The sequence below is a fragment of the Triplophysa rosa genome, linkage group LG3 (assembly GCF_024868665.1).
Source record: "Triplophysa rosa linkage group LG3, Trosa_1v2, whole genome shotgun sequence".
NCBI classification, from domain to species: Eukaryota; Metazoa; Chordata; class Actinopteri; order Cypriniformes; family Nemacheilidae; genus Triplophysa; species Triplophysa rosa.
In genome coordinates this window covers 10,397,265-10,412,584 of record NC_079892.1, presented here as the reverse complement: position 1 = coordinate 10,412,584, position 15,320 = coordinate 10,397,265, and the positions used below count along the sequence as shown (strand labels likewise).

Sequence of the window (15,320 nt, the reverse complement as noted above, 5' to 3'; positions counted from 1 at the left end):
CTAATGTCATGGAAGCACTTTTTATCAGTATTGCAGTATTGCGTATGGTCTAGTTGACTTGTGCAGGATGTTTTTAAATCGGAGTAAATTTCCAGAGGTCTATCAATTAAAGCATATACTGTAAATAATATGCTACAGCACTGCCCAAGACATGATTACGGAAGGAAGAACAGAGTTCCAAAATAAACATCTGTGCTGAAATTGCTGTATGAGTTGGCACCCGTTCTTTTGGTTTCATAATGGACTGATGAATATAAACTAATTACTGTCATCCTTTGGTGACTGGATCTATGCACTTGTCATACTTGGTTTGGAATTTGTGTCATTTTCACTGACAAGTAGGACAGGACAAAAGGTATCCATGACCAAATCTGTTGTTTTTCTTTCAGCAGCAGGGCATTTTACAATATTCCATATTGACACTAGAAAGAAACTTGAATGTCTGACAATGTCCTCTTTTCTCTCCAGTCTTATTCTGTCACTAGAAGCTAAACTAAACCTTCTGCACAACTACATGAATGTAACGTGGATTCGAATTCCATCTGAAACAAGGGTGAGTGATCTTCTACTGATATTTAACAAGCAGTTCGTTTAACATGAAATTCACTTATGAGCCCTGATGATGTGTCTTACAGGCTCCCTTGGCTCAGCCTGAGTCGCCCACTGCCTCTGCAGGCGAGGATGTACAATCTTTGGCAGAATCCATCGATTCGGACCGGGAGTCTGTTTGCAGTAACTCCAACATCAATAGCGGCAAATCAAATAAGGAGAAGGACAAGGACAAGCAGCGGAAAGACAAAGACAAAACTCGAGCAGATTCGGTAGCAAACAAGTTGGGAAGCTTTAGCAAGACGTTGGGTATAAAGCTTAAAAAGAACATGGGTGGCTTGGGAGGACTCGTCCATGGCAAGATCAGCAAGTCCAACTCAGCGAACGGACGAACTATGGAGAATGGCGAGCAGAAACCTAAGAAAAAAGACTCGAAAATACGAAAAGGCAGCAAGGAGGAGTCAGGTCAATCGGCCAGTACGTCCTCTTCAGAGAAGACGACCAGTCCTTCTCCTACCGACCGTGCATCTGGTAGCTCACCTGTCGAGAGACAAACAGGATCGGGCAAAAACTCGGGTGACCGGACACTGGACAACTGGAAGTACAGCACAGACGTCAAACTAAGCCTGAACATTCTTAGGGCAGCCATGCAGGGTGAGCGCAAGTTTATCTTCGCCGGCTTGCTGCTCACCAGCCACCGGCACCAGTTTCACGAAGAGATGATTAGCTTTTATCTGAGCAGCGCCCAGGAACGTTTCAGTGCCGAGCAGGAACAGAAAAGAAAAGCAGAGGGCGAGAAGAAATCACAGACTAATGGCGTCGCACTGAAGAAGCCGGAGCAGGAGAGCGCTTTTCAAAGAGAGTGTTCGGATAGCTCTCCACCTGAGAGTTGCTCGCCGGTTTTGCACCCCAGCCATAATCCCATACAGGCCGTGAAGGTCCAAGAAAGAGGAAGCCCAAAGCTTTCTGCTTCTCCTATCCCAATACCCATCACAGCGTCCATTTCAGGATCCTCCATGTCTCCCATCCCTTTCTCCTCTCCTAGTAATGGTGCTAAGAGATCCGGACCGCTCCCCGTTTCAGCCCACTATAGCCATACGCCACCTATCCAGCGGCACAGTGTCATCCACCTGAGAGATGTCAATCTGCAGTCATCCAGCTAACAGGATGAGCCCTACAAGCCGTTGGTGGGAACGCTCAAAACGTGTGCCACCTACCCTCAACAAAACCGTTCACTGTCCTCTCAGAGCTACAGTCCAGCCCGCATGTCTGGGATTCGTACCGTCAATGCCGTAGACACCTTCCCCTACAACATGCCCGGGGAACACAAGTCACACACATACACCAACGGCTTCAAAACCGGTGACATCCGGGACTGTCTGGAGTTCGCGGATGAAGACCCGGTGCCCCATGGTTGGCTCGGGCAGGACAAAACCAAAGGACAGAGCGCTGTTTGTCCGATGTACTGCTTCCAGCAGAAACGTTGCAGGAGGGACAACTGTACCTTCTATGGCCGGCCTGAGACTGAGAATTTCTGCTCCTACTGTTATAGAGAAGAGCTGAAACGTAGGGAACGGGAGTTGAAGGTGCATCGACCGGGATAGCGCGTCACGTGTATGGCTGCCACCGGTGTGTGTGAAAACAACTGCAGCGTCACAACCTTTTAGCACTTTGCAAGCGATACAAAGAACTGGCATAACATTTTCCTACTATATTTAAGATCAGCCTCCTTGTATTCTTGTTACTTTACTCTCGATAGCAAATGCACACTGCTTTAAAATGACAGGAAGTGCAACCAGAATCAGTTTACAGCTTTGGCCAGAGATTGTGTTATTGTTTGTCTTACGTCCGATTTAATTCAATCTTTTACTTGTTCTAGAGTAAAAGCTCTCGTCTGTGCATTTCGCTCAGTCTATGTTGTAAAACTCCTTGTACCTGCTGAAAGAGATATGTCATGTCAGTTTCTAAAAGAGCTACCCAATCATCAATGGGGCAACTCTGTTTAGAGGTCATTATAATGCAATATTTCACAGCATAGCTCTTTGGAATCTCAATATTGAATACCATAGATTTTGCTGTGCATTGCAAATAATTAAGGGAGGGAGAGGGACTGTTCAATACTGGATTTTTTTTTTAAAGCAATAAGTTTGGTAACAACCGCTATCCCTCCCGCTTTTATCTATGCATTCATAACGTCAGCCATATTTTCCCATGTAATTTTAAGGGAAGTGGGTGGAATTAAATGAGATTGTTGTGAAATAATTATTACTGTGGAAATATTCAATATGTGACATATCAAAATGTCCTTGCAGATTGATATTGTGGTGTAAACCGTATGTACAGCTCTGAAAAAATAAGAGACCATTCCAAAAATATTGTCAGTTTTCCTGAATTTGATATTTATAGTTTTAGTTAACATTATCATTTTTGTGTTATTTTGTAACATTCTGTTTTTTTCCAAATTCCAAATAAAAATAAAGAACACAAAAGATGCAGAAAACATCAAATACTGCAAAGTTAAGTTTATATTAATTTTTAAACAACAAAATACTAATCTATTTAAGAATGGTTATTAAAATATAATATTTGATGGAATAACCCAGATTTTTAATCTCAACCTTCGTGTGTTTTGCATTCTCTCAGTCTTTCACATTTTCTGTTGGGTGACTTTGTCGCTCTGGAGGTTTTCTTTTTATGTTAAAATTTACCTTACACTGGAATAAAATGGACGCCGTACATGTAGAAATGCAGATTAAAGGCATTTTTGTGGTCTCTTATTTTTTTCATAGCTATCTGTACATACAAACACTTGTTTTTTTCATCATGCAGCATAATGTAATATAAATCCTTTTCATGGGAGGGTTTGCATTGCATCATGATATCAACTGAATCCTCACTATTGTGTCCAACTTGACATGTAATACAGTAAGCATTTGACTTCCATTCACTGCTGCCTGTATGTGCAATATACAGTATAACCCAGTCATGCTAGTAAATCGTAAATATTAAGAAACGTCTTTGAGAAATGTTCCCTGAGGATATAAGTATGAAATGCAAACCCTTTTATGCGTCAGCAGTGGACTAAAGGTGGAGAGTTGTAAACTTTGTATGCGTCAATTGTTTATTACCTTCAATGGCACAGCTTGGCTATAAGTGCCAATTGGTCATCAGCATTAGCATTCATGCTAACACTGCCATGCTAGTCTCTCACATGCCAAAAAAATGTTCCTCAGCCCCATTTCATTTGTCCTCAGATAGAAGTTTTAAACATGCAGTTACAGTGGTCAATATTTAAAGACAAAGACAACTAAATTAGATATTGGAGGGTAGGCTACATTTAAGTTTTATAGATAGCATTGCTAACAGTGGTGTAACACTGTGTCTTATTTAGGTGCTATGTGACAACACTGAAAAAGAAACGTATGCATGACGCTACAAATTTACACATTTACGTGTAATATGTGGGGAGGAATTTTCACACATGAGATTGTATTGTGTGTAGAAATGGAAACCCAATCAATTTTTTTCTCGTATGTTGCTTGATGCAGTCACATCTAGATCTAGACAAAAACTATGCGCTTGTTAGGACACAGTGTTAAAATTGCACTTCTGCTAGCTACCAAACAAAATTAATTTCTTTAAAATTGGATGTTTCAAGAAACAAATCTTGCCATGATATTTTTGACTCGCCTAGATGAAACATTAGCTGCGTTTCCATTACCTTTCAAATTGCACAAATTGAAAATATGGCCAATGGAAACACGTCAATTTCGCAAACACTCCTATATTTTGCCAAAAAAAGTTGTACGCTCGCATAAGGTGTTTTTCATGGAAACAGTTTTTGTCGCATTTACAGGTCACATGGCATTTGAGAAAGTCACATCAAGATTCTTTTAAAGGGACAGTTCACCCAAAAACAAACATTCTGTCATCGTTTGCTCACCCTCTTGTCATTTCAAACCTTTATGACTTTCTTCTGCAGAACACAAAAGAATATATTTGGAAGAAGGGTTCGCAACCCACCATAAAACCCAAAAGAAGTTGGGTAAGAATAACTTATTGCGAGAACAAAAAGTTACATTTGTGTCATATAACATCATTAACATTGAAAATGCTGTCACATAACTGCTACATTTTTTTATCAACATTTAGAAAATGTTGCATATGTTTTGTGCAAATCTGTAATGGAAACCCATCTATTTATCACAGCATTGCCATCAACAAAAAGCTACCGTCATGCTAACTCTCCACCAAACATTCCACCGCTCACGATGCTAGTCCTCACATGCTAGTAATTTAGCATAGTGCAGGTAACTGGTCTACTCAAAACACCTTGAGACTTTCTGCGAACAACTAGCACATTAGCTACTTTGTGTCTCTCTGCTAAGCAAAGGCCCCACGTGTATTTCTACATGGATAAGATTGCCATGAGAGCAACGCTTGCTGTATTAGTTGTGTGTTGATGTCCAGGTAACCCACGCTCTGTCTCTGTGTTTCTGTCTTTCCTGGCCAAGGATGTCCACTGCTTTCTTTGTTTTCCTCTCATGTTTGTACTCGTCTGTCATGAACGTCTTTCTCGTCCCATGCTTTTCCTCTCCCTCCTTCATATTGGACAAGCTCATGGACTCTCACCATCTTAGAATTGTAAAATATGATTTTGTATTTATTTGCGAGTTTTACACTACTTTAAGTTATTAATTTGCACATTAGGTACCAATGTAAATAGCCAGAGAAAAGAGACAAAATAAGATTAGTTTATTGTTTACAATGGTGTCCGTGTGGTTCTTTCAATTGTTTGGGTTATTCTATAAACCTTGTGCCTTTTCCAGTCAGTATACTTTTTAACACACAGAAAAGTTGATATGGACAATTTTTGTTAGTTTTTTTTACTTACATGAATAAAAGGGACCCAAAATAGAGTGGTCCCATTTTTGCACTATGGAAGCAAGGTGCATGCACGTGTGCATCTACGACTTGCATGTGCCAATAGGCTTGCATGTCTGCGAGTGTGTTTTTCGTCAGTGTCGTGTAATTTGAGCAGTGCCCTAGGCTGCTGTTTCAGTCTGCAGCATACAACACCCACATAAGACCGTGTGCCTTCTAGTATGATTGATCCTGTGAAACTCGAATAGAATCCTGTTTAAAATTGCACGTCCTGCGCTGATTCAGTACTTGGTGTTGGTTGTGAAACACGTCTTAAAGACGCATTTGTATGAAACGCAGCACCGAACAGCTGCCCCGCAGGTCACCTGTCTAACATCTGTCAAGGGCCCCAAACTTACAATGAGCTCCCTGTCATGCTGCATTACAGCTTGAGACAGACATTCTTAGCATACTGTACACAGAAGTATTTTACAGGCCTGGAATTTAAGACACTTAAAAAAGCGTTCTTAAAGCGTCTACTTAAAAGCGTTCCTGGTTATAGAATGATGTTTTAAGTATGAGTTCGGCCAAGAACTTTTGTCATAAAATTGTCACTTTCTGTCTTCCATAGGCTACAAAAGGGTGTTTGACAAAGACATAGAAGTGACACAATAGTAGTCCATATGAATCATGCTCTCTCAAATCTCATTTATGCTATTCAAATTACACAACACAAGAACCAGTGACTTTTAGCATCATTGGTGATACATGTATGTTGTGCCATATTTTAATTTGAATAAATGAGATATGGAAGTTGTGGTAATTAAATAGTAAATGAATAAATTAAATGTTGGTCTTTTCTTTAAATTATGTTAGCGTGGCTTAAGAAGGCTAAGAATATTATGGTAGTTTTGTTATTTTAAGAGTTTGACAGCTTCAGGGGCCAGTTGCATAAACTTAGCCGCTAAGTTAAGAATGCGTCTTAACAGTCTCACTGACTAGCAATTATTTAGGACCAATCAGTCTTAAATTTCAGATTTCAATTAGACAAATCTACCTTTTTATGTAACTGACCTTAAGTTATGACCATTCTTGAAGAAAAAAATTAGATGACTAACTTGTAAGACTAGTCTAAGTAGTTTATGCAACCGGCCCCAGGTCACCATTCGCTTTCATTATAGGAAAAAAAAGAGGTGTGTTAACTTTCTGCTGCACTGCAAAAAAATATCTTTTTTTAGTATTTTTGTCTTTTTTTTAAAAGTACAACCTAAACATCTAAACATTCCTAACTAGATACATTTGGTTAAAAAGTAAAATGACCTAAGATATTTAGTCTTAGCTTTAAAAAATAATAATTTTACAGTAATTTATTTTACAGATTTTTGTTTCTGAAAAAGACTGTAAATTTACAGAGAAAGCAAGAAAACAACACTGTTATTTTACAGTATTTACCTGGCGCTACAGCTTCTGGAAAATTACAGTTTTTACAGGATTTTTTTACACAGTTGTATTGTAAAAACTATTGACTTTGCCAATGGGGTAAAAAAAAATTAATTTAAGCTTCTAATTAATTCAAGCTTATTTTGTTGTCATGGTGGCAGATATTTTTCTTATTTATTTTTTTACTTGCTTCTTATGTACTTTTGCTCAATAGTTTAAAATGCAAAATGGGTCTCTTACCCTTTTGTCATCAAATGTCATGTGCATAATGCGTGGGAAGTTTTTATGAGGTTTTTGTTAAGAAATAATACACCCACAAGGATCTCAGACACACCTACACAAATATTCTTACAACTGACTGAGAGCAGATACTGAAAATATAAATTTGCTATAATGCAGGACGTATAATTCAGTTTTCTTAAGCTTTTTCAAAGTTGCAAAATGACTTTCTAATCGTGTCATTGTATTTGTACCTCTGGAGGGCTAGGCAAAGGGGAAAGATGTTTTTCTTTTCAGAGGGTCACGTGAACAGTCATCTCTGCGCTAAGCAGCGTGCTCAAAAACACCGAATAGAATAGAGAATAGAATAGAATGAGCTTTATTGGCCAATTATGTTTCCACATACGAGGAATTTGTTATAGTGACAGAAGCTCCACAGTGCAACAGAAAGACAGCAACAGGACAGAACACAGATGATAAAAAAAATGAAATAATATACAATAATATAGAAATAGGCAATGTACAAAAATGTAAAAAACACAATATAGACACAGTGCCATCAATCAGCACAACGGCCCCTTTATGGCTCTCCCGTGACCTAGTTTGCATTTGTGTGTAACTCTCTTCAAAACATTACACACTCTCTGTACTGAATTGCTAAAAAATGAAAAAATAGCAAAAGTTCATCCAGTGCACACAATGTGTGTCTGTGCAGAGATGGTTGTGATCTAGTGTTAATGGAGATAAAGATGGAACAATGTACAGTGTGCTCAACTGGGACATGATGCTGTCATGTGTATATAGGACTGAATGTTAGAGGTCTTGTGACATGACTGCCAGTGCGTTTTTGTACTGTAGCCTACAGTACGCAGGGCTAAAGGTTACTTTTAAAATGTATCTCACTACAGATTACAAAATACATGCTTTAAAAAGTAATACGTTAGTAATAACTTTTTAAGTAATAAGTATTTCATTAGATTACACAAGTTTTGTAACTTAATCTAAATACTTAAGAATACTTTGAAATACTAATAAGGTACGTAACACAAAGGGATCACCAAACAGAGGACTTGGCTTTCCTCTGCATATTATTTTAAACAACAGCAGTTTTACCCAGTTCAGTTTCCCTCATTGGACATTATAGTCCACAAATGTGAGTGTAAGTCTCACAATTCTAAGAAAAGAAGTCAGAATTGTGAGTTATAAACTCACAATTGTGAGAAAAATGTCAAAACTGAGAGACAAAAAGTCGCTCAAACAAGAAACTCACGAACAACTACCACAAAACATGAAAACAGTCGTCGATCATTCAGGTAACGACAGACAGACAATAAAGATTCAAGGGTACATGTATTTACATTTTTTTATGTGACAATTTGTATAAATTCAGTCAGTTTGTCTTTTGGAGTACAGTATACTGTATGTAAACGTCTTTTGTGTGAAATAGCTTTTTCAGGACAGTACTAAATACAATTAACATGAAACTTCTATGAAACCAAATCCCTCTTATTTTGTTAAAATTATTCAAATTTTGCAAATTCGGCAAGGGGAATGAAACTTATGAGTATAACTTTACTTTAGGATGCTTTTGCAGATTGCCAGAGTCAGAGAATTACAGATTGCCGTTTACATTAATTGCCTTACAGTTTATATTAATGTTTAAATGAAATACATGACATTAAAATTCATAGTAATCACTTTGGTGATCTAAAATACTTTTCGGATGTAACTGTAATTTGATTACCACCCATTTAAAAGTAACTGTAATGAAATACAGTTACTCAAATTTTGTATTTTAAATAAGTAACTAAGTTATATGTATTTCGTTACCCCCCAGCCCTGACAGTACGTGAGCACAAGGCGGTAATAGTACACTACTGCGTGGGTCTTTCACAGTAGCATTATTCCATCTGGTTCAAGATGTTCAGTTTAAACATATAGTAGGAAAATCCTTCCAAGTCATACAAATATAGAAATTACGACTTTTCAGTGCACAACACACATAACTGTTGGAAGTTTCACCACCACCCTGAAAGCATCAATAGATCAACAGCTGCTGACATTTGTACTGCAAAATCTAATTTCAAAATATCCTCTGAACAAAGATAATAAAGTAACTTGAGCAAATATTTTTAGTAGGAGTAAATTTTTTTGTTTGTGTACACTGTAAAAAACTGCAATTCTATGGAATTTGTTGTTTTTGTTTTACTGAATTTTCACATATTCTTGAAATACGGGTAAAAATGTCAAATTACAGAAACCTATACTGTAAAACATGTCGGGTGAAAAATAATATGAAAACATGTCATGTTACTTTACAATTTTTTTTAAACATTTTTTTCTGGTGGCCCATCTTAACAATTTAAGTTGTTTCATCTGATTTCCCTTTATAAGTGTAGTTGAAAGATATTTTACATTAATTTATTGAGTTGAAAATTGCCGTGAAATGTACAGCAAATTATCTTAAAATTTCAAGTCAAAATGTACGTTTTTATTTCTTAGTGTGTGGATTAAAAACTAAGCATTAAAAACAAGTTCATCAAAATATGTAAAATGTAATAAACTTCGTAAACCCACAAACACTGGATTTACTGGATTTTACCTTCCACACATTGGCACTAACACCTGTAGTTAAAGGATTAAGTTTAATTTGGGGTGTTAATGTTGTATTACAGTAGATAATATGAACTGCGACCTAAAGATCTTTTGTGTGGCACGTATTGTTACGAGATGCTTTTTACATTCTTTGAATAAAAGTACAGAATGAGACAAGACTTTATAGCTTTACTCTGCAGTTGCTTCACCCTCCGCCCATGTAAAATGAGCAGACACTGTGTGTGTGTGTGTGTGTGTGTGTGTGTGTGTGTGTGTGTGTGTGTGCGTGCTGTGCGTGCGTGCGTGCGTGTGCGTTCGTGTGTGTGAGAGAGAGAGAGAGAGGTCTTTCAACAGGTGAGCCCTGCGGAGGCGACGTGGATGAGCTGGGAAAGCGAGCAACCAAAATACTCACGGGTGGGAGTGTCTTGTTTTCTGAAAGACACAGCAAGACAAGAACTGTCTTTTCTTTTCTATGTCCACATAATTTATGGCCACAATTGAAACTATCAACAGCTTTGCTCTTTTGGCTGGAACAGCAAGGCCATAAAATGAAGACACAGCCAGGTGCCTGTGTCACGTGTACAACAAAAGCTCTTATCAAAAACGCTAATGATCAATTTTACTTTCAGTCTTGGCTCCCATATAATGAGAACAAAAAGAGGAAATGAAGCTGCTACTAAATATGCATGCGTGTTTTTCTGCCAAGATCGTTGAGCATTCATATTATAGGAGGCCCGACTGTTGCAGCATAGAAAATGGATCAGCGTTGCTTCACCAACGCTTTCAACTTTAGATCCTACACAATGGTTTTGCGCTTCTTTGTAAAAACAAAAATACTAATTAAAAGACAAAAATATGGAGATCAATACATGTACAATTTTAAATGCATTAATAAACCTAACTTACGTTATATTTTCTAAATAAATATAAATAAATATTATATATATATAATTTATATAATAAATAATATTTATAGTCTATATATATTATATTTTCTAAATATTATACATAAATATATGATATTATCAGATCTTTTCAATCCATCTCGCAGCTGTCCTTCTGAAACCTCGTTTCTCCATATTTCGTGATTTTTTGCCATAAATCATTATTATTAGTCACTCTTTATGTTTGTCACTGGGTTTCGCCAATAAATCTAACCAATAAAAAGTATTAAAAAGTGCTTGTATACTTCGACAGCACAGTATTTAATCATTTTAAAAAAATTCCATTTCCTGAAAAACTGCAAATTTGGACATCCAAGGTTTCAGAAGGACAGCGACGATATTATTGTTTGTTTTACGTACATAGTTATATTATGGCTTCAGAAGATTTAGAGTATAAAGCAGGTTGTCTGAACTACAATTTTGATCATTTTAAAGTGCCTTTTTGTCAATTTGGAGTCCAGTCCCTATCACTTTCATTGTAGAAAATGAATGACCACCTATCAGTTTTGTTTTGTTTTGTCATCAATTATGTCATCTTTTGACTTAGAAAGTGATCATAATCTTACCGAAAATCATTTTTACAGTCAGTACTACTATTATAAATCCCATGAAAAATTTGACGAGCAGTGCTGTCTAGTATAGTGCAATCCGATTACAATCTTTCAACAAAAATTAGAAAAAGTGCAATAATACATGTATTCTATGATTTATATATATTTTTTTCATAATTATCTCTCTCTGCTTCTGTTTCTACTGTCTGCATGTGTTAAACTGCTTTGCAACAATGCAACAAAAATTAATCGATTTGAATTGAGTGGATTTAATAATAATCAATAATTATTTATACTTTTGTGAGCGCTGGCCCTTTAAGGCTGGAAGCCCAGTCTAACGTTGCCAATGCTCTTTCTCCAACCCACTGGTACCACCACTTCCTGGACAGGCACGGCATGTAGCATTAGCGCCAGTGCCAGCCGGTGCTGCCCCTGATGCCATGCTGGTGACGGTGGGAGAGGATTATCACACCACAACAGCACCCACAGAGAGACACCCACTCACAGTCTGAGCTCCTGATCATAAAGAACCCAGCACAGCCCACTTATTTATCTCTCTCTCTTTTCTCACACACACCTTCCTTGCTTTTATCTTTGTAGCCTAGACCTTGATCCTATGTTTAAATTCAGAAGAACTGACAGGAACACTGCAAAGACGCAGCACTGAAAAAGCTGAATGAAATGCTGGTCAATTTATCGCTGACCTCATCGACCACAGGCGAGCGTTTAAGCGTGTCAGCTGGCAAAAACTGAAAGCAGATAGATGGCGAAAGAGAGAGAAATTACAAGAATGAAATGTCTTGTCTCTCACTTGTTATCTTTACCCCGCCGCCCACCACCAGTGGCTTGACACACACACACACACACACACACAAACACAGAGCAGAGGAACAGAGAGTTCTTATATACTCAGATTTTTACTGCAGTATGATCATTCACTGTGCTGAGAGAATTAAATGCTGCGTGTGTGTTAATGTCTTTATTTCTGTCTGTCTAACTGTTGAATGCAGCTCTTTTAGGGTAAAACAGGTGGAGCAGTACAGTCATCTTTAGATGCCATAAGACAATTTCACGTAGTAATCTTTGTGAATGATTCATATGCGCATGTTATTGCAAAGAGTTTGCATTGTAATCTATCAACATTTATCAAAGCCATTAAAATGTAAAGACTTGCCCCACCTGCTCTGACTTTTTCAGATGACCAGATCACAAAGCCCTCCTCTATTTTTAGCCCACTCTTTATGAGCCAATCAGTTACTGATGGATAAAGTCCCACCCTAATTCTTTCTATCACATCGTAGAGGCAAAATGCGCTGTGATAATTTCATGTTGAAAACTTACATTGGAAATTAAAAATATGAGTTGCATAACCCTTACGTGACACCTTTACCATTTATAAAATCATCAAACACTGCATGTAATCTCGCCAAATTATACCATGATTTAATGTTGAATCTGTGTTAAATTGGTTATTCTTAACATTGATGCAACATTAAATACAATTTTTAGGAGCTTAAGTAGTAGTTTACGCGTGGGGAGAGAAATGTGTGACAAGGCTGTTAACATACAGTATACATTCAGTTTATGTAAACAGCATAGGATACTAAATCCAACCAATCAAAACAAATGTGTTCTTACAAATTAGAGAATACAACGTTTAAAGGGATAGTTCACACAAAAATGATAATTCTGTCACAATTACTCCCCCTTAAATTGTTTCAAACCTGTATACATTTCTTTGTTCTATCGAACACAAAGAGAAATATTTGGAAGAATGCTAGCAATTTTCAATGAATTATCATTCATTAAGTAAAACAAATTATTGTATTTATTTAATTGTTCTGTTGAACACAAAATTAGATATTTTGGAAAATTTTAGGAACGCAGAGTTAGGGCACCCTTGACTAGCATTTCATTTTTTATAGTCAACAATGTCCTAGAACTGAAAATCGCTAAAATACTTCCAAATATCTGTGTGTTCAGCAGAACAATTTATACAGGTTTGGACCAATATGATGGTGCAACCCAGTTCTTGGCATAGGCACGAAAATTTGGAATCTATTCCTTTGTGTTCATGGACACGAATTTACCCCCTTTTCATGTTAGTCATCACAACCTTTAATACACAGACCGCGTGTGTGTGTACATTTATATATTTATAACCTGATATCAAAAGAAGTCGTACATACAGTATTTTAGGAGGTGGCTAACCAACATAGCAGCAAAGGCTAACTTTGCTAAAAACGCAAGTTTCATGAGGTGGCAAAGCAATTATAAATGGCTACTCTAACCCCGCCCCTAAACCTAGCATCACAGGGGCAAAGTCAATCATTACAAAACATACTAATGAGATCGTGGGAAATAGGAATTCACACGAATGAGGCACCTTGTAAAATAGGTATGAATTCCCATCAGATTGCGTTGATATATATTTATACATACGAAAGATACAGCGTATTAAAATACTTTAGAATGAAAGTCGTAAAAAGGGGGAAATTCGTGTCAATGAAAACGGATTAATAGTTTACAGTTCGTGACAATGTCACGAATTCCCCTGAGACTGTGTTGAAGGAACGTCACTATGTACACGATGTGTACACGATGACAGAATTTCCATTTTTGTGTGAACCATCCCTTTAAAATGTTTATAAAACTATTTATAACATCCTTTAATATCAATATATGTCATAGACAAAACTTGATCATTTTTATATTTTAATAAAAGAGTTGTTCAGTTGTGAAACTGCACTACCAGTCAAAAGTTTAGGGTCACTATATCAATATTTTCCAAAAATGTAGAATGAAAGAAAGAATGCTAACATCAATATCACTATGGGAAGTATGTTGTCAAAACATTATGTTGTAAAAGATCCAAAATAAATTAAAACAGTTATATTTTTGCTTCTTCGGTGTATCGCTTGCCTAGAATTGGTGTTTTTCATCAAATTTGTCAATTGTCCTGCGACTGAATTATACATACTGCAAAGTATTACCAAAAAGAATTCAAGACTTGTTTTGCACTCGTGAAAAAGACTAGAGATTTGACTTTATACACTACATAGCCAAGAGTAGCATTATGCCTGTACTAAAAACATATTTAAAGACATGATTAGTCACAGTATACCCATATATACACTACTGTATATATTTACTGTAGCAAGATGAGTATGAAATAGTGTATATGTGTCTGATACAGAGTTGGTAAGAATAATGTGTCTGCATGTGTTCATAATGGACAGACAACCAAAAGAGGTGAGCAGACTTCAGATCACATCAGATTTCTCCGGACATATTTTTAGTGTTTTCTTGATTTTCCGTAGGCTTGGAAATGAAAACGTGACCAGAGATTTACTGGTAGGTTTGTGGGTGGTTGTGAATTTTCTAAGTGTTGCTTCATTACATAACTGACTAGGACAAAATGTGGGCCACACATTCTTTCCTTTTGAATCAGTTCTTATTTGATATTGCATCCTTTCAGATATTCAGACAGATGTATTTCTTTAAGCTGAAATATATCACTTTACACACATGGTGGATGACGCGGCATACACTCGTGCCAACCACATTTTGTTCCTTTGATCTCTTGCACCAATTTAACTTTCTGTGTCAGCTAGCGTATACTTAAAAACAGGGTGTTTGCATCTTTATTTGGCATATTGTTGGCAACTGTTTAACCCATGTTTGCACATCACATTTTAGGATAGATCTTTAATACTATAAAGTGCAAGAAAAGCAGAAGTCTAACGTATTGCTATAAAAATTATGCTAAAAACAACACATTTTTAATTCATAGAAATCTATGGCAACACTACAGGTAAAGTGAACGCGACCATCTGCTTTATACACATGCATGACACCGTGAGCACGTGCCAGCCAGCCACATTGTTCCTTTAATATCCTGCACTATTGAACCTGTGTTTTTCAGCCCAGGCCTTGTTCAGTTGCGAATGACTAGACAGAAAACCTAAAGCCACCTGTTTTGTGACCTTTGTTGACACTGCATCCGTTCCCGTAAATATTTGTATGGGTGCAGATATTATGCCAAGAACAAGGTGTACTGCACTTCCTACAGACAGACGTATTATTTCACAAAATGGGCATTTCTCTGTTCTTATAGGCATCCCGGTGAGAAAGAAATACAGCCATTGGCTGCCTTATA

At 37.1% G+C, this 15,320-nt stretch overlaps 1 protein-coding gene across 1 annotated transcript in view; it reads left to right on the top strand.

Moving 5' to 3' along the window:
* The window catches only part of otud7a (OTU deubiquitinase 7A), an 81,104-nt gene extending 71,159 nt beyond the window's left edge, over positions 1-9,945 (top strand). Inside the window, exons 12-13 of the mRNA XM_057329258.1 lie at positions 469-553; positions 636-9,945. Coding sequence (XP_057185241.1) covers positions 469-553; positions 636-1,712 — 1,162 coding nt within the window. The 3' untranslated portion in view covers positions 1,713-9,945. The remainder of the gene's footprint in view (positions 1-468; positions 554-635) is intronic.
* The last annotated feature ends 5,375 nt before the right edge of the window (positions 9,946-15,320 follow it).